Consider the following 21,913-nt stretch of genomic DNA (forward strand, 5'->3'; position numbering starts at 1 on the left):
CACACACACACACACACACACACTTCTACAGGGCTAGAGCCTGTTTGAACATGGCTCCCCACACGCCCAAGCAGGACTTCACTGCCCGTCCACATGATGGATCTCTAGAAACACAGCCTTACATGTGTGGACGTCTCTGCCCAAAGACTTCTTTCACTGTAAGAATGACGCTGCCTCAGTGAGTCATTTTCACGGAGGACTACTCTCACCCACTCGTCCAATGAGATAATGGACGGGGAAACCTTCAAAACGTGCAAGGCATTCTACAAAGCAGGCTACCGAAGCCAGGAATAACTACTTGCGGAGAAACGCGCCCCAAGGACGCGGCCGGCCCTTGGGAGGCCCGAGGTCCGCCTCGGCTACTCCAGCCCTTCGCGCGGGGCGGCGGTTGATGACCGCGGGCCGGCCGTTCTGACTAACAGAGGGCGATGAAGACTTGCCGGCTCGGACACCATGCGGAGCCAGAGAGCTGCCAGAGCCGCAGTTGAAGAAACCGCTCTTGGCCTGGACGGAGGCGGAGCAGCAGCTCACGCTGAACCAACTGAAGAGCCTTAAAATGCCTGGAGCAGTGCTCAGACAGCCCCCAGCGCGAGGCACTCTGGGATTTGTAGTTTATGTTCCGGACAGCGTTTTTCCCCACCTCGTTTCCCTGCCTTTTAACGTCGCTTTATTCCCCCTCTCCCCTCCCAGAACGCCGACTTCCTGGTCACCGCACGTCCTCACGTACAACTACAGTACCCAGAAGTCTCTTCTTCGCGTCCCAGCACGGCGCGGGCGCCGGTCGTCTCCTTTGGACTACAGTTCCCAGAAGCACTCTGAAGTGCTTCCTCTCTCATTTCCAGGACCACAATTCCCAGAGACTTCAGTTTCACGGCGGTTCTCTTCTTACTCTGTCTCTTCTTGAGCTGGCTGGGCTTCGGCCGGCCAGGAGGCGCACAGCGACGACGTGACCCCTCGTGACCGGACACACGGTTTCCTCAGCAGCCTGTTTTTCTCCTCACTCAGTTATCCCTTTTACAGGCCGTGGCGGCTGGCCTGAGCGGTGACCTGGCGGGCCGCGCCTGCGCTCTGCCCCGTTTCCTGCCTGGCTGGTGGCGGCGGCCATTTTGTTCATCCTCCTCCTCCTCCTGCTCCTCCTGGTTGGAGCGCAGTGTCCGGAGCGGGCTGGGGGGAGAGAGGCCGAGAACAGGGTTCGGTGCCTTTTCCTCTGTCCCCAGCTGGTGTCCGGAACCCCCCTCCCCTTCCTCCCCACCCCCTCCCCTCCCCAACCCTGCCCTCCCCCTTGTCCCGGGATCACTCCGTCGCACCCACCATGATGGAAGACGACGGGCAGCCCCGGACTCTGTGAGTACCCGAGATGAGGGGGTGCCAAGCGCCGAGAGGCCTGGGCACCGTGGGACGCTGTGGGAGGGAGCAGGAGAGCGGGGCCGAAGCCGGGACTCTCGGCGGCACCCTGGCCGGGGTGGCGCGGGCGCGAAGTGCATTCCTCATTTGTCCCCTTTTCCTTGGGAAGGAAGCCCTCCCTTCCCCCAACAGTCACTTCCTGGGGCCTGGGGCTTGTTTCGATCTTTTTCTGTCGCGCCCTTCTTTGCACACCTTTCCTAGGCCAGTTTCTGCACCGTAGAGGCTGTCAGGCCCCAAGAGCTCCTGCTTTCCCTCTGCTTTAGGGTCCTGGGCTGGGCCGGGAGCTGTCCCCACGGGGGCAGGGCCTGGTGGGGGTGGGACTGGGGGTGGGGCCGCATCCGCATCCCCAGGGGGCCTGGAGGAATTAGCACTCATGCCCTCCCGGTCCCCTGCTCCAGTCTCTCCCGGCTCTTCTCCCAAGCTAAGGCTCTCCGAAGAAGCCGCACACTCTTCTGCCGCTCAAGCCCCTACTCTCTGTCCCCCACGTGCCCCCGCCCACGCTGTCAGAAACACTCGCCAAGCGCCCGCTACTTTTGAAGTGCAGAAGGAGGCCTCTTGCTGCTGGAGCATCTTTCCCTTCTTGGATAAAGAAGTTTTACTTTGAGTGCTACCTACGCTAAACTGACAACCAGTTGTTAAACTGCTTTTGCCCTTTGGATGTTCCCATTTTGTAATCCATCGAGACCTTCAGAGTTGGATAAAAATGATCCATTGTGTGTCCTTAGAGCGCTTTTTCTTCTAGCTTGTTGCTTTTAACCTGAAGCCCAATCTAATGAATGAATTTCATCCTCCAACCGCTTATTCGAGTTTCTTTCCTAATGAAAATGATGACTCAGCATTTGCATTCCTTTCTGGATAGTGTGGCGCTCCTTTCTTTTTCCTGCATAAAAAAAAAAAAAAAAGAAGTCTGAGTAATTTCTAATTAAATATTTAAATTGGCACCTTCTGTTCTCCTAGCTTCTGGAAGCTGAACATACCTACCTCGAGTACAAGGAATCAAATCGCTGCTTTGTTTTTTTCTCTTGCTTCCGCCTGGTGTTGATATGATCATAGTTCACCTGGCTCTGCTATTTAATGGGGAAATTACTTTTGGGGGAATAGATGAAGGTGGATGTGTACTCAGGAAGTTTGACTAGCTTCTCATCTCTTCAGTCCTACCAAAGAAAAGTGTGCTCAGTAAAGCAGATAGATACCTGTACGATATTGATAACAGTTTTGGTGTTTTGTTTTTGTTTTGGGAGGGGGCTTGCGCTTTTTTTTCATTCTGATTTCTCTGTCTCACTAAAGTATTTGCCATCCTGTTTTGAGAATTTGAGGTCAACTTAGGCACATCAAATGCTTGGATGGAAAGCCTGTTTAGTGAAACTTTTATATTTGTTTTGTCCTGTCTTCCATTTTGGCCTTCTTTTCCCAGAAAAAAGAATTGGAACAAACTTGAAATTTGTCCTTTAACATCTGTTGAAGCCAAGGCTTGGTTTTTAGTTATTTGGAAGCATCTGGGAAAGCTGGATTTAGAGCCTACCTAGCATGTGTTGGACAAAGATAAAAGTTACATTGTACTATCCTAAACGGTGTGGCTCAAGTTGGTTGAGCGTCATCTTGTGCACCCAGAGGACACGGGTTGGATTCCTGATCAGAGCACCTGCCCGGTTTCGGGCTCAATCCCCAGTTCAAGGCCGCAGATCATGTTTCTCTCTCACATCGATGTTTTTCTTTCTCCCCCCTTCTCCCCTTCTCTTGCTCTAAAATAAATAACATTTTTTTAAAAGTTACATTGTATTTAAAAATCTGAAATGTCATCATTGCATCATAATAGCTGCTGAATAATTGGTAAATTCTCATGGTATCTTGCTCATTAACTGTATCTGTTCCTTATAAAGAGAAATTCTTGTTTTTGTCATGCTAAATAATATGCTATTTCAATACTTTTAATTCATAAAACTAACTTTACATCTGCCTTGTTTTCATCTGCATCCTACCTTAGACTTTCTCCAATAGACTAATAAGCTAATTTCTTTGCACCTTATTTCCTACATGTTCCTTCTCCAATCTCCTGTTCTTTCTCTGAAACACACTTAAGTTATCTGTGTTTATAGTTGTTTAAAAATGTGACATGTAGCCCTGGCCGGTTTGGCTCAGCGGTAGAGTGTCGGCCTGCGGACCAAGGAGTCTTGGGTTTGATTCTGGTCAAGGGCATGTACCTCGATTGCGGTTCAGTCCCCGGCCCTGGTCCGGGTCATGTGGGAAGTGACCAATGTGTCTCTCTCACATGGATGTTTCCTCTCTCTTCCACTCTATCTGAAGATAAAAATGGAGGACAGTATCCTCTGCTGAGGATTTAAAAAAAAAAAAGTAAAAATGTGACATGTATACACATAAGGAAACGTCTTGAGCTTCGGTGTACATACTTACTATTCTGTCTTCCTTTTTTTCCTCCCACTATTCTCATGGGAAGGGTTTTTTTTTTTTTATAGACAAGGACTGCTACATCTTCCTAGGTCTTACCCCTGCAGCACTTAGTTCACTGCCTGGAAAATAAGAGGTATTCAAATATTTTACAATGATTATACGTCTTTTCATTAAATTAGTATTAAGTCCTTTTTTTTTTTTTAAATCTTGATTGATTTAAAATTATAGGCAGATGTGACTGTCATATACACATGGTGCTGTTGATTTTTAATATACTTAACCTTCAAATGTAAAATGTTGAGGTAAAAGCAGATGTTTCACAGTTGGGATTTTTTGGGTCAGATTTTAATAAAAAACTGCATAGTTTTTTAAAGTGTTTATTTTACATATTCTCAAAGCATTCTTTAGATGCAAGTAATGTAATGAAAACTTTTGAACGTGATTTTAGAGATTGATATCTAGTAAGGTTTTATTTTGTTTATTTATGGAGCTCTTTTTATTTTACATTATGATCTATGGATTAGGTTTTCAAGTGGCTAGTATGTTTTAAAAGAATGTACTCTTAACAAAGCTTATCTTAAACTGTTTTCTTAAAATGCCTGTGTGTTACTAGTGAGGTTTTTTCCCTGCAGACACACACAAGCTAAGACATATGGTTCTATCATCAGAAAACAATATGGTGTTTATAGCCTAGGTAGGTCTTTAAATATTCATTACCTACAGTATTACTCATTTATTTGATGGTATTTAAAGTGGTATAGAATTGCTTTGATGTTGAGCCTAAAGTTTTTCATATAGTTGCTTTTAAAGGTCAAGTTTTCTGATGTTTTCCATTCTCATTTGACATTAATTTTGGGGTGATGTGTATTGGGTAACTTGTGATATAAAAAAGCAAACAAACGAGACATGCTGTGTAATATTGGTGTTGGAACTGGACTGCCTGACACCTACTTTGTAGGACCCACATTTCAGACATGTATGGGTAGCTTTGAGTGCAGTGATTTGAGCCATGGTATATATGAATCTATCATCAACATTAAATTATAATGGTATTCTATTGTAGTTTATTTTCTTCATCTATCTGATGCATAAAAATGAGTAGGAATTGTGGGTCTGGGATTATACAATGTTATGCAATGCCATCCTTTAAGACTGTTCTTCCTGATAGAGATTCAGTCAAAAGAAGGAAATAAATCAATGATCTAGAGTATAATCTGAATAACTAAGGTCAATAGTAGAAGAAAATACCATTAAATCCCATTATAAAATTGACTAACATAACTTTGGCTGTATAATGGCTGTAATTAAACCCTTTATTCAACTTAATCATAATCTCTGTTTCTTTAAAATGTTTGTGTATATGTGTCAAAATCCCTTATGTAGTTGGTTAATTCACCTGTACCTTTCCTGCACCTTGCCCCCTACCTAAAATGAAATATTGACACACTGATCATTTATTAGAGGTCCATTGAAGGGTATTGTTGCAAAATCTCCTCTTGCATAGGAATTTGTCAAGAAAAAAAGTAAAAATGTTACTTTATTCAGAGCATTTGGTTAAAATACGTTTTGTAAAAATGCTGGTAATTTCAGCCCTGGTAGAAGCTACTCTTTTCAGAGTGAGAATACATTCAGTGTTGAAAAGTGTGATTTGTCTTTTTTCTGAAAGGCATGGTATTCTTAACTTAAAATTTTGCCCAGTGGGACATAGGAAGTAGTTTGGCAATGTGAACTTTTGCCTGCTGTGCAACTGCCAAGTTTCTAGTCACAAATTGAATTTTAACCCTGATGTTAGAGATGAAGGCATCCTTTTCCATTTTTAATGCTTTAGTTCCTACAGTTCCTGTTCTTAGAAGACAAAATAGACCTAAGGTATGCCTTTTAAAATTTTTCTTGAGTTAAAAATCTTTTTGGAATTTCCTAAATGTTTACTCTTTGAATTGACCTCTCAATAAAAATTTGAGCCATTTGTCTTTTTCTGTTATTTTATATATGTTCTTGAAATAGAAATTTTACATTTAAACACTTGGAACTTTACAATATATGTTGACCGCTTCGTAATCATAGCAGAAAGAAGTTTGCTGCTTTACCACAGAACTTTTAGTGGAGATATTTCAAAAATAGGAAACCTTAAAATTAGGTTTTTCTATTAAGTATTTCATGCCATTCCAAACTTTGATTAACATTTTGCTCTTTGGCATCAGTGCTTGAAATGTAAGTTAATATAGCTAAATGTGCCTCTAGAAATTCTTCATAATCTCTGACTGATTGGAATATGTTGACTTTAAATAAAAATCCCATGAAACAGTAACATCTTTGATTGTGACTGTTACATATGGAAGGTAATTGATGCCCATACAGTGTTTCCTGAACAAATAAAGGTGTTTTTTTTTTTAAAAAAAAATTTTTTTTTTAATATATATATTTTTATTGATTTTTTTTTGTTTTATTTAGGGGGAGAGAGAGAAACATCTATGGGAGAGAGAAACATTGATTGGCTGCCTCCTGCACACTCCCTACTGGGGATCAAGTCCAAAACCTGGCATGTGCCTGACCAGGAACCGGGACCTCTCAGTCCATGGGTCGACATTCAATCCACTGAGCTACACCGGCTAGGCTCAAGGTTTTAAACAGTAATGCAGACTTAAAACTAATTGTTATATCATAATGATAATATGGTTTTAATTTTATTATTGGTTAGCTTCAATATGTGAAAATTAGTTTTAGCCACACCAATTCTCTTTAAAATGAGCTAACTAGCACTTTAGGTTAGATGAATATAACACTTAGGAGACCAGGGTGACTTGTTCATTTTCTTTATAGAGAGATCTACCTTGTACAAAAAAAAGAAATGATTCTATCCATGATTGCTCACGAACCCCTATGAGTTAAAAAGAGACAGGCAGTTGTCTGGCTAGGTCGTAATCCTTTAACCTTTCACTCCTGCTGGCCTACTGATGGGTCTGTTCTACTTTAATTGTAAGGAAAAGATGGCATTGGGTGGACCTAAACCAGTTTGTTACTGGTTTAGTCTTCTATGTAAGTAACATTGGGCTTGAGTTTCAGTTTTAGAGCATGTAAATTAAAGGTATTAGTACCCATTGAAATGAAATTCTTAGCTGAACTGGAAAATTGCTATTCATTACTAATCAGATAATTTTCCTTATTACATATATCTTTACCCTTCTCAGTCTGTTTTTCCCTTTCAAAGTGTTCCATCTTAAAGCAGTTAGGTATTTTATATGGTAATCAATGCAAAGCTTATTTTGGTCTCCGTACTAAGTTTCCAGAAATTTGATATTAGGAAAATAAAAACGTATGTCCATTTACTTTCCAGAAGAAACTGTTAATTTTACAAATATTGTTTGCTCGATGAGATTCATAACAGACAAATTTTAGGAATTATACACCGAGTTCCAAAAAGACTTAAAAGTTTGACAGTTAAGTAAGCTAAATTAAAATAAATCCATGGTACATACAAGAAAAACCAAGGTGGTCATCTCTGGGTGGTGGTGGTCTTTTTTCCTTTTTTAAAATGTGTCTGTGTTTTAAATTTCTTATACAAATACATATATTCAATTTATAATAAAAATCCCAACTCTTTAAATATGCATAGTCAAAAGTATACCTGTATTTGTCTTCACTTTTCTCTGAGTTTCTAAAGAAGTCTTTATATTTGCTTTATCTAGATAAATAGATATTTTGTTGATTTTGATGTGTTTTAGGCTAGGGAATTTTATTTTACCTTTTCTTCTAAAACAAAACAGTGAAGACAAAACATCAATAACGATTTTATTAAGACAAAACAAACCCCACTGATTTCTATGTGTTTTGTTATGGCTTTAATTCTCTTTTTCGTCCATGTAATAGCTTTGGTTGGAAGTCTAAGATTAACTCATGTTATATCCCTTTATATCTAATGTAAAAGGATATCACTTGATGATCAGATTTTTTGATGAATCAATAATTGTGTGCGTGTGTGTGTGAGTGAGATATACATTATTATTTTTAAAAAAATTTTTTCTTTATTGATTTTAGAGAGAGAGGAAGGGAGAGGGAAAGATAGAAACATCAATGAGAAAGAACATTGATTGGCTGCCTCCTATATGCCCCCTACTGGGGGTGGGGCCCACAACCTAGTCTTGTGGCCTGACCGGGAATCAAACCGGTGACCTCTTGGTGCATGGGTCGACGCTCAACCGCTGAGCCACACTGGCTGGGCTGTTATACCTTATTTTGAATTGTGTTTCACATCCAGAAATTATAGTTATCTTTAGATTGGTTTAAATTTTTGTTATTTTTATTCTGACAAATAAGATGAGCAAACAGTATGCTTTTGGTACACAAGGTTACATTAATTTGTTCTTTATAAAGTCTTCTGAAGTGGTACTTTAGCGGCCTAAGAATATTTCTTGCTTTCTTAAATGAGGATTAATCTTACTTTCATAAGATCAGGCTTAATTGGAAAATTTGTATTGAATACAGAGGAAGTTAAAATGAACTAAAAGGTCATGCGTTAAATGATAACACGTTAGAGCCAGAGCTGAAAGAAAATTGCTGATTTTTTTTTCTTCTTTTTATCCAGATATGTAGGTAACCTCTCCAGAGATGTGACAGAAGTCCTTATACTTCAGTTATTCAGTCAGATCGGACCCTGTAAAAGCTGTAAAATGATAACAGAGGTAAGGTCTTCCCAGTTCCATGTGCTGATAGTTAGCATGATGTTTAACATTTCCAGGTACATGAGTTGATTAGTATCATATAAAAATAACATTGTAAGTAAGCCTCAGGTTATTCTGATGGAGAGATTCATATTTGTTGTGTTGACTTATGACTTTGATCTGGCTGACAAACTAGGTTTGGAATGGAGTTTTATTTGCGAGGACAAAGTTCCTGTGCTGTTACTCTCAAACGGTCATTCTTCATGATGTTATATTCAAGTGTTCCTGCTTATAAGAAATTATTACAACTTAGAGTGTTGAAAAACTAGATGACATTTCATGCAATTCAACAAGAGTGTTACTGATTCAGATAGTATACATGTAACGTTAAAGAATTGGTGTATATAAAAGAACATTGGGTTGTTATGTGCATAGTGTAGCACTATGCACTGTGTGTGTTTTTTGTAAATACTAATGACCGAGTTAGCCTACTGTAGATAGGAATTTAAATTTTTAGCATAATAATTTTGTTTTCTTTTTTTTTTCCAAAGAAAACTGCTTTTTATACTTTCCTGGTTAAGACTGTAGCCGTGCCCAGTGGCTTGTGTTTCAGTTTGTTCTCTTCTTTTTTGTTCATTCAGTGCTTTTTTTACCCCAGATTATTTTCTTGTACCAGGTATTACGGTAAGTGCTAGGGATACAGTGGTGAATAAGACAGTTTGTAGTCCCATAGAGTTTTACAGTTTAATGAGAGAGACAGAGGAGTTAATAGGCACTAATGATATATGATAAATGCTATGGAAGCAGTTTAAAGTGCTGTGGGAGTACATAGCTTCCATACAGTGTTAGGTCTGGAGAGGCTTCTTAGAGAAGTCAGTGTCTAGGTTGAAACTGAAAAGGATAGTAATGGAAACTGGCTTGAAAGAAACTTGAGGAAGAAGGGATTCCAGGTAGAGAGAGAGGAATGTTGATCTAGTCTGGTAGACAGAATGGAAATGCTTGTGAGAGAAATAGCAGGAAAGACAGAAATCATAGCATGTTTGAAGTTTCCAACAGGATTGGTTAGTCATAGAGATGCCAAGAGATGAGGAGTGTGAAGCTGTGCTAAGGAGTTTGTGTTCTATCCTGAGACAGAAAAAAGTATTAAAAATCTATAAAGCAAATTATCCTTTTGATCTATTTTCCTAACTAGTGATAATCATCAGTCTTTTCTGGTATATTGTGTTTTCTTCCTATTTCTGACTATCCATTTTTTTCATTCATCAAAATTTACTTTGTGCTGGGCAATATTCAAAGCTGGGACTATGAAGAGAATAAAAACAGTTCTCTGATGATGATTGGAGGGTTGATGCTATATGGGCTAAGTGGTGAGGGAAGATGTCACCTCTTTGAGCTGAGACAAAAATAACAAGGTGGTACCATCTACATTAAGAGCTAGAAACATCTACTTTAAGAGCAGCTAGAAACAGAGGGCACAGCAAATACAAAGGCCTGAATTGGTAATGAGCTTGGTGTGTTGGTTCAGTCAAAGACTAAGGATAACTAGAGCCTGGTGAGTGGGGGGAATTGGTGAGAAATGAGTCTGAAGAGGTAGGCACTCAGGGTTTGGAATCACATAGGGCAGTACAGGCCATGACAGAGAGATTGGATATTATTCTGGTTGCAGCGGGTTTTAAGTAGGGTAATGTATTCTGATTTGTATTTTAAGGTACTCTATTTGGAGAATGACTGTTGTGTAGAGAATGGATTGTAGCGGGGGAAGAGTGGAAGGAGGGAAACGAGCTGGCTTTATTTCACTAGTCTAGGTAAGAGGTGATGTGGATTTGTTCTCTAGAGTGGTAGCTGTTGAAATAGAGGTATATAAATTTGGGATATATTGTGGAGGTAGATACAATAGTACTCGATTGGCTATGGGACATAATAGAAAAGAAGACATCAAGAATGACTCTAAGGTTCTTATTTGTGCAATTATATGGATGGTAATGCTATGTATTTGTTTAAATGGATATGACGGGGGGAGGCACAGGCTGGATGGGGGGAGTGGTGAGAATTAGGAGGTCTGTTTTGGCAATGTTAAATTTAAGGTGTGCATTAAGATAGCTAAATGGCCATTATAAACTAGTTGGGAACTTGAGAGAGACCAGAGCTGATAATACCAGGTTGCAGTAGTATTTGAAGCCATGGGACTAGGTGACATTTAGTTCCTAGATCCAGAGAGAGTGCTGATAGAGAAGAGTAGAGGGGCCCTGGAGCATCTCAAAACTTAGACGTTTAGAATCTGAGTTAAGGAGGAAAAGCTACCTTTTGAAAGATCCCGCAGTGAGAAAACAGAAAACCAAGATTAGAGTGGACTGTTAAAGTTTCGATGGCTTAGTTGGGTTGGACACTGACTGGAGTGGGTTTAGGAGAGAATGGGATGTGAAAAAGTAGAATCACTAGAAAATTTTTGTAAAACATTTGATAAAGATTTAAAGTGTTTTTTTTTTAAATTATTTTTTTGTTAATCCTTACTCAAGGATATTTTCCCATTCATTTTTAGAACGTGGAAAGGGAAGGGGGGGGAGAGAGACATCGATGTAAGATAGACACATCGGTTGGTTGCCTCCTGCATGACCCTGACTAGGGCCCAGCATCGAACCTGCAACCCAGGTATGTACCTTTGACCAGGAATTGAACCCTTTACCATTTGGTTCACAGGCAATCGCTCTAACCACTGAGCAACTGGCCAGGGCTAGTTTTTTATTAAAAAAAAACAACAACAAAAAACCACAGGGTAGAGGGATTTGAAATGAATTTTCAAAATGTATCCATATTCTACAACTCCCACACTTGAACTTGTAAATAGTTGTCAAGTCTCATTTCTCTGTCTTGACTTTTATGTCATCCAACAAAAATTGTTAACATCCTTGGCTGGGTGGCTCAGTTGATTGGAGCATGGTCCCATACACCAAAAGGGTTGTTGGTTCAATTCCCAGTCAGGGCACATACCTAGGTCACGGTTTGATCCCATTGGGGTGCATACTCAAGGCAACCAATCCATGTTTCTCTCTCACATCAATGTTTCTCTCTCTCTCCCCACCATCCCCTAAAATGAATAAAAATATGTCCTCGGGTAAGGATTAAAAGGAAAATTTGGTGACAACAGTAATTAAGGAAACAGTTGATGTTAGGTGTCACTTGCCAATGGTGTAACTGGGAAGCTTCCCAGAGAGCATGAAACTCTAGTACAGACTGTCTAGGCATTTATTTTTCTTTCATTACTTTTCTTTCAGCATATTAAAAATCCTTTCTTCCCCTTAGTATTTTTTTTTTTTTTTTGTTTAAAATTTTTTTTTCTTTATTGACTTTAGAAAGAGGGTAAAAGAGAGGGGGAGAGAGATAGAAACATCGATGAGAGAGAAGATCGATTGGCCGCTTTCTGCGTGCCTCCGCTGAGGATTTGGCCCACATCCTGGGCACGTGCCCTGACCAGGAATCGAACTGGCGACCTCTTGGTGCTTGGGTTGACGCTAAACCACTGAGCCACGCGGCCAGGCACTTTCTTCCCCTTAGTTCTATGATTTTTTCAAAAAATCCTCACCCAAGGATATTTTTCCATTTATCTTCAGATAGAGTGGGAAGGGGGGAGAGAGAGAAACATTGATGTGAGAAAGAGACATCGATTGGTTGCCTCCCACACAACCCTGATCAGGGTCCTTAACCAGAATCAAACCCGAGACTCTCTGGTCCATGGGCTGACGCTCTAACTGCTAAGCAAAACTGGCCAGGGCAGTTTTATGATTTTTTTCACTTTAGATACTGTTTATTTTAGATACTAGCTTTCCCTGTATACTATAATAAATGTATATTATCTATAAAAATTTTTAACACATCTGACAGCTGGGATGTGACAGGTATCAGTGAGGTCTTTAGATGAAATTCAGTGTGATGTTAATATATAAATGTGTGTACATACACTGAATGTGATCCGGCGTACTACTGCTTATATAAACTTGAAGTCAGTGTGGTGAGTAGACTAGTTTACTAAAGCCTATTGTTATAGATCTACCACTGGACTCCTGTATGTTTTGCTACAATTATCAGTGTTTTCCTTAGAGTCCATAGGGCAGAAAAAGGAGGACTAAAAAGAAAAAATGACTAGCACAGTTTTAGCTTATTATTTACCTTTAAAATTCTCTCTTCAATGAATGTTGCTAGTAAATTTAACTTTTTTATAAGAAGAACTTAAGTGCATATTTTTATTTGGAGTCCTTTCCCCCGTTTTCTTTCTCTACCTCTTAAGAACAGCTACATGTGGCTATAACAATAGGATTTTGTATGGGAGCCCATAGTTTTCTTGTCAGTATTAATGATCACATTTTTTTCCCCCTCAAGGAAATCCTCTGGTTGCTTCGCCACTATTGTTTTAGACGTCTTATTTTGGATTTTTCTTCTAAAACTTTCCTGGAATGAAAAGCAGTGGTTGTTGAAAAGATCTTTATTTTATCTGGTGTTTTTATCCTTTGTAAGTGCAACTAGAATTCCACATTTTAAATATTATTTTTTTAGGGCATTTTACACTGAACAGTGATGAATGTTTTAACCTTATGTAAATAAATTTGTACAGTTGTGTAGCTCTCCAATACAGGCTGCATGTTTATGAAATTTACTTCCATTTAGGTTGTTAGGTGATATAGGTGTACTACTTTCTCACAGTCTTTATAAATAACTGTTGGCCAACTACTGTCAAGCATATCTGTGTCTTTGTGATATAAAATTGTAGCTTTATTCTGAAATGTTTATTCAGAGACATTTTTAGAACATTTTTTCCTCAGTCACTAGTGTATTTTTCTGGTCTTTGAAGACCAAATTCAAAAGTATATAGAGCCCTGGCCAGTTTGGCTCAGCGGTTAGAGCATCGGCCTATGGTCCAGAGAGACCCGGGTTTGGTTCCCACTAAGGGCATGTACCTCGGTTGCAGTTTGTTCCCAGCCCTGGGTGGGTTGTGCGGGAGGCAGCCACTTGATGTGTCCCTTTCACGTCGATGTTTCTCTCTCTCTCTTCCTCTCTCTCCCTCCCACTCTATCTAAAAAAAAATATATAGAATCTCCAATACATATTTTTGAATATTTTGAAAGGGAGTTCACTTTAGAAGCAGACTATAAATCTGAACTTTTCCGATTTTATTCTCATTCTTATATGTAAAATAAATACATAATCTTGTCTCATATAGTGCTAATATTTTCGATCAAGAAAAAAGTTGGTTCATTTCTGTATTTCTAATAGTCACGGGTTACAGTTAGTGAAGGATTATGATGCATAAATAGAATTTATCTTTTTGAAAATAACACTGGGAGAGAAGACCAGTGGTAAGGAAGTGGTCCTTAAAGCCATCAAATCTGAACCTGAGGTTTTGTTTGGTCTAATATAAATTTTTATTTTATATTTATCATACTTCACCAGAATTTTATATTTTGATTTAATGCTGATAGTCATACTTCTATGCTGCTTTGATAGTTCTGTTGGAGTACAACAGTATCCTGAGGTGCAAAGTCAGGTCTAGTTATAAGTCTTAATTATAAAGTGTTAGGCTTTCGTAAGCTTATGCAATCTCACCTGTACATTCCTAGCTATCAGTAATGTTTTTTCCTGGATTTTCTTCTCAGCAACCCGATAGCAGAAGGGTCAACTCTTCTGTTGGATTTTCTGTTTTGCAGCATACAAGCAATGACCCATATTGCTTTGTGGAATTTTATGAACACAGAGATGCAGCTGCTGCATTAGCTGCTATGAATGGGAGAAAAATTTTGGGAAAGGTAAGATAATAGAATGATGGCACCTAACAAGTATATGTGTTTGCATGCCAAATTAGTTTGCATTCTTTCTTAGCAAGATTTTAAATGAATATTCAGCTCTTCTGAGTGATGGTTTTGCTTTATTCGACCTAGTGCTTTTACAAAAATTATCCTACTTGATAAATGATTTAATAAGTGGTACGTGTTATGATTTTTATTGACATGTCTAATAATTGTATTAAATATAATCTTTATTTTTAGGAGGTCAAAGTAAACTGGGCAACAACACCAAGTAGCCAGAAAAAAGATACTTCCAGTAAGTACTCCTGCTGCATTTTACTGTGGGAGAGTTCTGAAATTATCCTGGCAGCATTACCAACTTACGTAGGGTGTTTTCTCCCCTTAGTGTTGCCTATAAAAGGTTTAATAGCTAAATTCTTAAGTATTTGATGACCACATACTTTGATTTCAGATCACTTCCATGTGTTTGTTGGGGATTTGAGTCCAGAAATTACAACAGAAGATATCAAATCAGCATTTGCCCCCTTTGGTAAAATATCGTAAGTATCATAAGCAATACTATACTCAATAGTAATAGGCACAACTGTATATGATTAACTTGTATCAGAATTAAGATTTTCTTTCCCTGATTAGTGTGATTTTTTTGTTTGTTTGTTTCGGTTTTTTTTTTTTGATTAGTAGATGTTGTTGAAAATGTTAATGTCATTTTAATGTTTTGGGGTCTTGTTTTCATCTAATCCTGTGTATGATATGTTTAAAAATTTTAAGTGATTCTGTTTGTTATCTTTGAAGCAGATATTTGGGTGGTAAAACCTATTAATAAAGTCCAACTTTTTGTCAAATGTTTTCAATATTTGGTGGTTAAAGATAATGGGTTAACCAAAAATAAATGTGATTTATACTGTGTATTAAACTTTTTATAAGTGGGGGAAAGTAAATAAATCCTTGGGTATAGTGTGGTTAAATTGGAAATGTATATGTTTAATTATAATGATAAATGTGTTTTAATATTTTAGCTGAAAAAGTAGTACTGTTATAGTATTAAAATGTTTCAATGTTTGAGCCATAAATTTGGGATTAATTAGTAGGTTTTTTTTGTTGTTGTTAGTGGTATTTTATTCTGCTAATTAGGGCCCAAATGTGGTTTGATTTTAACAAAGTTGATGCTCAAATTTCACTTTATGTTACTTGATCAGATATATTGGAAAATTAAAAGTGGTTACAATTCTATAAAATGTTTGTCATAATTTATCTTTCTGATTAAGTTTTATGTATTTCCTGTAGATTAAAATGAAACATTTTAGTATTCATAGGAATATGTTTCAACTAAGAACAACAATATTTTTCTATATATAATTTGTTGTTCTATAGATTTAATTTACTTGAAAGAAATATTTAATTCTTAATTTTCTGTTTTGATATTTGCTTTGCTTTTTAATCTCTAAATGTGGTAAGTAGCAAATCAGTATAAAAATAATACAGGTTGCTGTTTTTCAGTCTTTATTTATACCTGAGAGCTGCAGTTTTTCTAAAGTCCAAGTCACAATTAAAAGTAATAGCATTCTGGTTATTTTGCAGAATTGCTCATAAGAATGGACAGGATCTTGAAGGCTAACTGCAAGGAACTGTGCACACTGGAACTCAGTTGTAGATTTTTTTCTCATTTCTATTTATTCTTATTATACATTATTTATATATACATATTTTAGTATTTACATTTTAACATTCTATATTCAGTGGAGTTCTATATTTCCAATCATTTTAACTTACTCACTAAAATTTCTGTGTAAATTTGTTGTTTTCGTACTGGTGTGCTTAGCATTGTTGTTAGTTTTTTATTCTCCTTTCTTAAATTTCTGAAAATGTCAATTTTTCAAAATTTACAGCTGCCCAAACTCCAAAATGATGATAGAGAATTGACCAAGAAAAATAAAGAAATCTGTTAACAGGCCATGTATGCCTTTTTAATTCCTATTTTTTCCTCTTTTTCAATTTTTTAATATTTCATATATTTTGTATCACTAGGCAGAAGACATTTAACTATTTAGAGTTTGCATGGTAAAGTAGTTAGCATTGTTACAGTAATTTATAGAATCAGTAAACCTTAGAGGACACTAGCCAATAGAATATTAGAAAAGGAAACTACTGTTCCTATTAATCTTCATATTTGAGCATTTAGTTTAGAAAGCACAGGCTATTTGATTAGGTTGCATGTTTATTACATGTTTTTGTCCTACTGCTTTTTTCTAACAGGTAAAGAAGCGTTAGGGAGAGTTCAGGAATGGCTGTAGTTAATTAGGGCTAACTGAAATTTTATTTAAAAAAATGCTCACAATACAGTGTGTGTGGTTCCTTTTAGTTTTTATTTTGAGGATGACTCTTACTTCCCTCATTTAGCTGTGCTTCTTTTCACAGGGATGCCCGAGTAGTTAAAGATATGGCAACTGGAAAATCCAAAGGCTATGGTTTTGTATCTTTTTATAACAAACTGGTACGTTCTTTCAACTCAATTTAAATTTAATACAAAATTTAGTGATTAGTTAATCTGAAACTTGAATATTCTTAGATATGAACTACAAACACAGCTTTTATGTAATTTTGTGTTTTTTAATGATAGAGTATAATTCATTCTTTTTTCATAAGCTTGAAAATAAATAGCTGGAAAAAGATAGGCTGATTATAAATAAGGAGAGTATTAAAGGTGCATTTGTGCATTGGTGAAGGTAAGATATAACTATTAGGAATAAAGCTCAAGACTAGGACAAATGAAGTAGTCTAAGAATTTGGAGGGAAGTTGAATTTATTCTTAACTATGAAAATCTCAGTTTTAACTTTTGTTATTCATACTTCTGTAGCTAGAATATTAATGCCTGTAGCAAATTACACGAATGAAAGTTGAAGCAATTCATCCTTATTTTTGCATGTATTCCTTAAGAAAGAGGTACTAAAATATCTAACCATCTGCATTAATTGTAACATCAGTGGGCTTTTTAGCATTAGCATTTTAGAACAGTTTCAGCAACTTAAGTTACCTGCATTTATTGAAGCAGTAAGATAAAGGGCAGGAGTCATATACTTTCTTTGCTTAGATTCATTGCAAATTCACATTAATTCTGAGAATCTAAACTCTTTTTATTGGCAGACATTTTACAGCATTCTACAACAGTGTAGAAGTCCTCTGCCTTAAAATGAGTTTTTAATCTAGTTTTGTAGTTATAATTCATTGCTACTAGAATGGATGTTTTGGGGGGTTGGTGATTTAGACCATAACATTTAAGTTCTTTGTATATTTTTCAGTAGAAGTTACATTACTAATCATCCATAAAATTAAAATATTTGAAAACAACTTTCTCTTATGGGATTTCTGCCTTTTTTTTTTTTTTTTTAAGTCATCAATGGGAATGTGATTAAATGTCCCTGATGCTTAAATGCTGTCCTCTTATTTTGAAATCTATAAATAATAATAGCTTTTATGAATCACTCAATTTAAATAGTTTTCTTGTAATATTAGTCCAGTTTTGTTTAGGATGCTCAGTGAATTTCTTTATTGATAAGATTTTTTGGATCCATCAGTGCCAACATTTTCTTTAATCTTATTGGGTCTTATATACCACTATTTTCTGTTTGTAATTGCTCTTTCTTTCTCTTTTTTTCTCCATAGGATGCAGAAAATGCAATTGTGCATATGGGAGGTCAGTGGTTGGGTGGTCGCCAAATCAGAACCAATTGGGCCACACGTAAACCACCTGCACCTAAAAGTACACAAGAAAGTAAGATATGTCTGGTATATACATTAAATTATGAATACTTCACAAAATCATATATTAGTATAATCTTTATTTCTTAAAAATGTTATTAGCATTGCAAGACTCATTTCATCTTGAATATAATTGAAAATAATTAGGCTTTGATGTGAGTGTATTTGGAGCTGTAAACCAGCTGATATTATAGATCAAATCAGAGTATCAAGAAAATAAATTGTATTTTTCCCCCAAATGAGGCAATCTTAATAAGATATAGTAATCAGTTTTATAACACTATACAGCTATCAACACATTTGTTTTCTTTGTGTACACAGATAACACTAAGCAGTTGAGATTTGAAGATGTAGTAAACCAGTCAAGTCCAAAAAATTGTACTGTGTACTGTGGAGGAATTGCTTCTGGGTTAACAGGTACCATGTTTGGTTTTCTAACCCCCTTCTCTGTGGAGCTTCATCACGATTAGCACCGATTTTATGATAAACATGAGCCTTGAATAGTCTATATGTTTTTGTTTTTCAGATCAGCTTATGAGACAGACATTCTCACCATTTGGACAAATCATGGAAATAAGAGTTTTTCCAGAGAAGGGCTATTCATTTGTCAGGTAAAATTCTACCAGTAATATTATTACTCTTACATTTGGTCCATTTCTTTCAGTTACATTATTTGATTCCCCCAGGTATCAGAATTTGTTATTTTAGTACTTCTTTAAACCACCTACATAATGTACTTTCAGATACCAATATCAAGTTGACACTTGTAAACTAATGAGTGTTTAAACTAATTTACTGTATTAAGTTCTTCAAAAAAACTTTTGTATTTTTCTCTTAGATTTTCAACCCACGAAAGTGCGGCCCATGCTATTGTTTCGGTGAATGGTACTACGATTGAAGGACATGTTGTGAAATGCTATTGGGGTAAAGAATCTCCTGATATGACTAAAAACTTCCAACAGGTAATTGAATTTTTCATTACACTTTTTAAGGTTTCTGTCTTACATACCTACATAAAAGCTTAGAAACTGAAATAAAAAAAAATAAAGCATAGATTTGCTTACAGTTGATTTTTATTAATGCTATTTCAAAAGTGATTATTTTGTGGTATTAACTGAATCTTAATACTTTCTTTTCACAGGTGTCACCACCCCAATAAACTTAGACAATGATAAATAACAGAGTCCTATTCACATAAGGGTGCTTACTTAGTTTTTCTCTTCCTTGTCGCCCACTTTCTTCAAATACTGTATTTCTTACTTGTTCCTTAAAACAGTAATTTGCTTTATCCTAGGTCGACTATAGTCAGTGGGGTCAGTGGAGTCAAGTTTATGGAAACCCACAACAGTATGGACAGTATATGGCAAATGGGTGGCAAGTACCGCCTTACGGAGTGTATGGGCAACCATGGAATCAACAAGGATTTGGAGTAGAGTAAGTTTTAGTTTTTCCAGTGTAGAAATGGATATGGTTCTGACAAAAGAAATAAAAAAGTGTGTTTTCCTAGGGAGAATCTACTTAAATTAAATGCATTGAACTATTTGGAATTATAAGCATTTTAGAAACCTCCTAAAAAGTGGCTTATGATGCTAAAAATTTGTTTCTTATTACCTAGGTGAAAGGTAGTTTGGGGTAACATTTGGTGTTTCCTATTACCTCTATAAGCAGTTGGTAGAATTTGATTTACATTTCTAACTACTATTTTATCTTCTTATTTTTGCGTGAAAAGATCTTTGTCTAAATATGTTCAGAAATTTAATGATTTATATCTTTTGGCTTGTGTGAGAAGTCTCAGAGATTTATCTGATTTGAAAAGTATTTTGCTTTTTTTTCTTTGTTGATAGAGTGGGCTGGTCCCTTGCACTTTTATCCCCTAGGCCAACCACTTTTATTTTCACTTGTTCCTTCTTTTTTTTCTTTCAAACATGAACTTATATTTTTAAAATTTCATGCAAATTTATACACCATGTGCAATATATAATAGATGATGTGTTGAATCATTTATCTTTTTATTTATTTTGAGATACTCTTGAGAGAAGTCATTGTGTTGTAGTTATTATCTTTACAAAAATTTAAGACTAATACTGTAATATGTATTCTACACATGTGGCTCTGTGTCATTTATTTCTTTGCTCTTTGTTGTAGGTTTGTTGATTACTTGTCTGTTCTGTGATTTGGCTCTGCTTGATTTTTGTATAATTGCATAATTTTTCCTTTGTGTTTGCTGAAGATTTTTCTTTTCTCTTCCAAGTCAATCACCTTCTGCTGCTTGGATGGGTGGATTTGGTGCTCAGCCTCCCCAAGGACAAGCTCCTCCCCCTGTAATACCTCCTCCTAACCAAGCTGGATATGGTATGGCAAGTTACCAAACGCAGTGAGCTGGGACTCTAAACAAAATTGTAATTCATGATAGCTTCAGTTTCCTGTGACACTCTGAAGACATGGAAGTAGACATCGGAAAATGAAAATATTTATTTTAAAAATTGAAATGTTTGGAACCTTTAGCACAGCTTTGCTTTGGTGAAGGACCCATGTCTTCTAGTTCTGCCTTTTTAAGTTTTTGTTCATGATGGATATGAACATGATTTTTCTTTGTGTACAAAAACTAAAATAAAGTCAATAAAGACAATTCTGACTACAAATTTTGATATAATAGGAGAAATGGGTAATTAATACATTTTGATTATTAGATACTATTCCATTTTTATCTTGCTGTTCAGTATTTTAACTCACTGTTTTTAAAAGAGCAAAAAAGGGAGGATTGTGAAAAACTGGGAATCACATATAAGTTCATCCTGAATCTTGATATTCCCCTCCCCTACCCTGAGGTGGACCACATTCGAAGTCAGCAGAAAAAAGTGTGATGTTGAGAAGAAATGCATGGTTTTGAAGTCGCTTTGGAGGAAATATTTACTTTATGCTTAAAGAAACTGAAGCCAGACTGATAAAGAAATTTTGCAACCTAAATAAGGAACAGCATTGTCTGAGTTACTTGAGCAAATGTTGGTGATCCACATTAAGACATATTTTTAAGACTTTAAAAAGTGTTGATTATTAAAACTGTAGTAAATTACATTTCATTTTTTGGGGGGGGGATTCCAAGTATGGTGTTTGTATTAAAGTCAGACAGTCATACTTGTGCTTTTACATGAAGTTTAAACGATATACATTGTAAATATTAACTACAGTGTTTAAAAAGCATGCTTCAGCATAGAAGTAGCAATGTAATTATTTGAAGTAACACTTAACACACTCCACTGCATTGAATGCTGTGGGTTGATAAGAATGTTTAAGACTGACATTTCCAAGGTTGGCTACTATGTAAAATTAAAATTATACAAATTACTATACAGAAAAAGCCTTAATTTTAATTTCATACAAATCTTTGATGCATTAGTACATTTTAAAATGTCATTGGAAATTAGAGTTTTTTCTTTGCTTTTGTTTCCCTTTGCTCTTACATCACTTGGTATGTAAATACCTTGACTAAAACCTTAAACTATTTCAAGGTTCCTATAAATTGTATAATACTGGTGTTTTTTTAAAAAATCTTGGGGTGTTTTTTAAGATTAGATATATTTTGCCCAAGAATTTTTTAAACAAGATTGCTAAAACATCTTATTTAGACAGTTCAATGTACCAATTTATAATTGGATATTCAGCTGAAATATTACACAGAGTTGTGACTTTTATTTTTAATTAATTTGTTTTTCTTGTGTGGGTAGCGTGCATGGGATGACAAGCCTAAACAGAGGCTGAGTGGTGTGAGTGCAGTGTTTGTAAATGAATCAGTTGGATAGGTGGGGAAGTTGAGGTTTGCTTCTGAGGTATTTTTCAGGCTATGTGGATAAAATCTGCCTCAAATTTTTATTGTAACAGGAATATAAAAA

General features: G+C 36.6%; 1 protein-coding gene across 11 annotated transcripts; it reads left to right on the plus strand.

Annotated features, from left to right (window-relative positions):
* The first annotated feature begins 750 nt into the window (after positions 1-750).
* Positions 751-21,404, plus strand: TIAL1 (TIA1 cytotoxic granule associated RNA binding protein like 1). 11 transcript variants are annotated; one of them, XM_036264943.1, is made up of 14 exons: positions 1,303-1,344; positions 3,879-3,946; positions 4,446-4,507; positions 8,396-8,492; positions 14,117-14,266; positions 14,507-14,561; positions 14,718-14,805; positions 16,682-16,757; positions 17,928-18,036; positions 18,345-18,440; positions 18,550-18,634; positions 18,862-18,985; positions 19,318-19,457; positions 20,275-21,400. In XM_036264943.1, exons 4-14 carry the CDS (start codon positions 8,481-8,483, stop codon positions 20,399-20,401), a joined length of 1,062 nt encoding a protein of 353 aa, XP_036120836.1. In that variant the 5' UTR covers positions 1,303-1,344; positions 3,879-3,946; positions 4,446-4,507; positions 8,396-8,480; the 3' UTR covers positions 20,402-21,400. The 11 variants fall into 11 exon arrangements, with proteins under 11 accessions (XP_036120842.1, XP_036120835.1, XP_036120834.1 ...); XM_036264947.1 differs by having other exon boundaries at positions 1,304-1,344; positions 14,168-14,266; XM_036264949.1 differs by lacking the exons at positions 3,879-3,946; positions 4,446-4,507 and adding an exon at positions 15,845-16,220 and having other exon boundaries at positions 751-1,344; positions 14,168-14,266; positions 20,275-20,652.
* The last annotated feature ends 509 nt before the right edge of the window (positions 21,405-21,913 follow it).

The sequence above is a fragment of the Molossus molossus genome, unplaced genomic scaffold, assembly GCF_014108415.1.
Source record: "Molossus molossus isolate mMolMol1 unplaced genomic scaffold, mMolMol1.p scaffold_m16_p_17, whole genome shotgun sequence".
Lineage (NCBI taxonomy): Eukaryota > Metazoa > Chordata > Mammalia > Chiroptera > Molossidae > Molossus > Molossus molossus.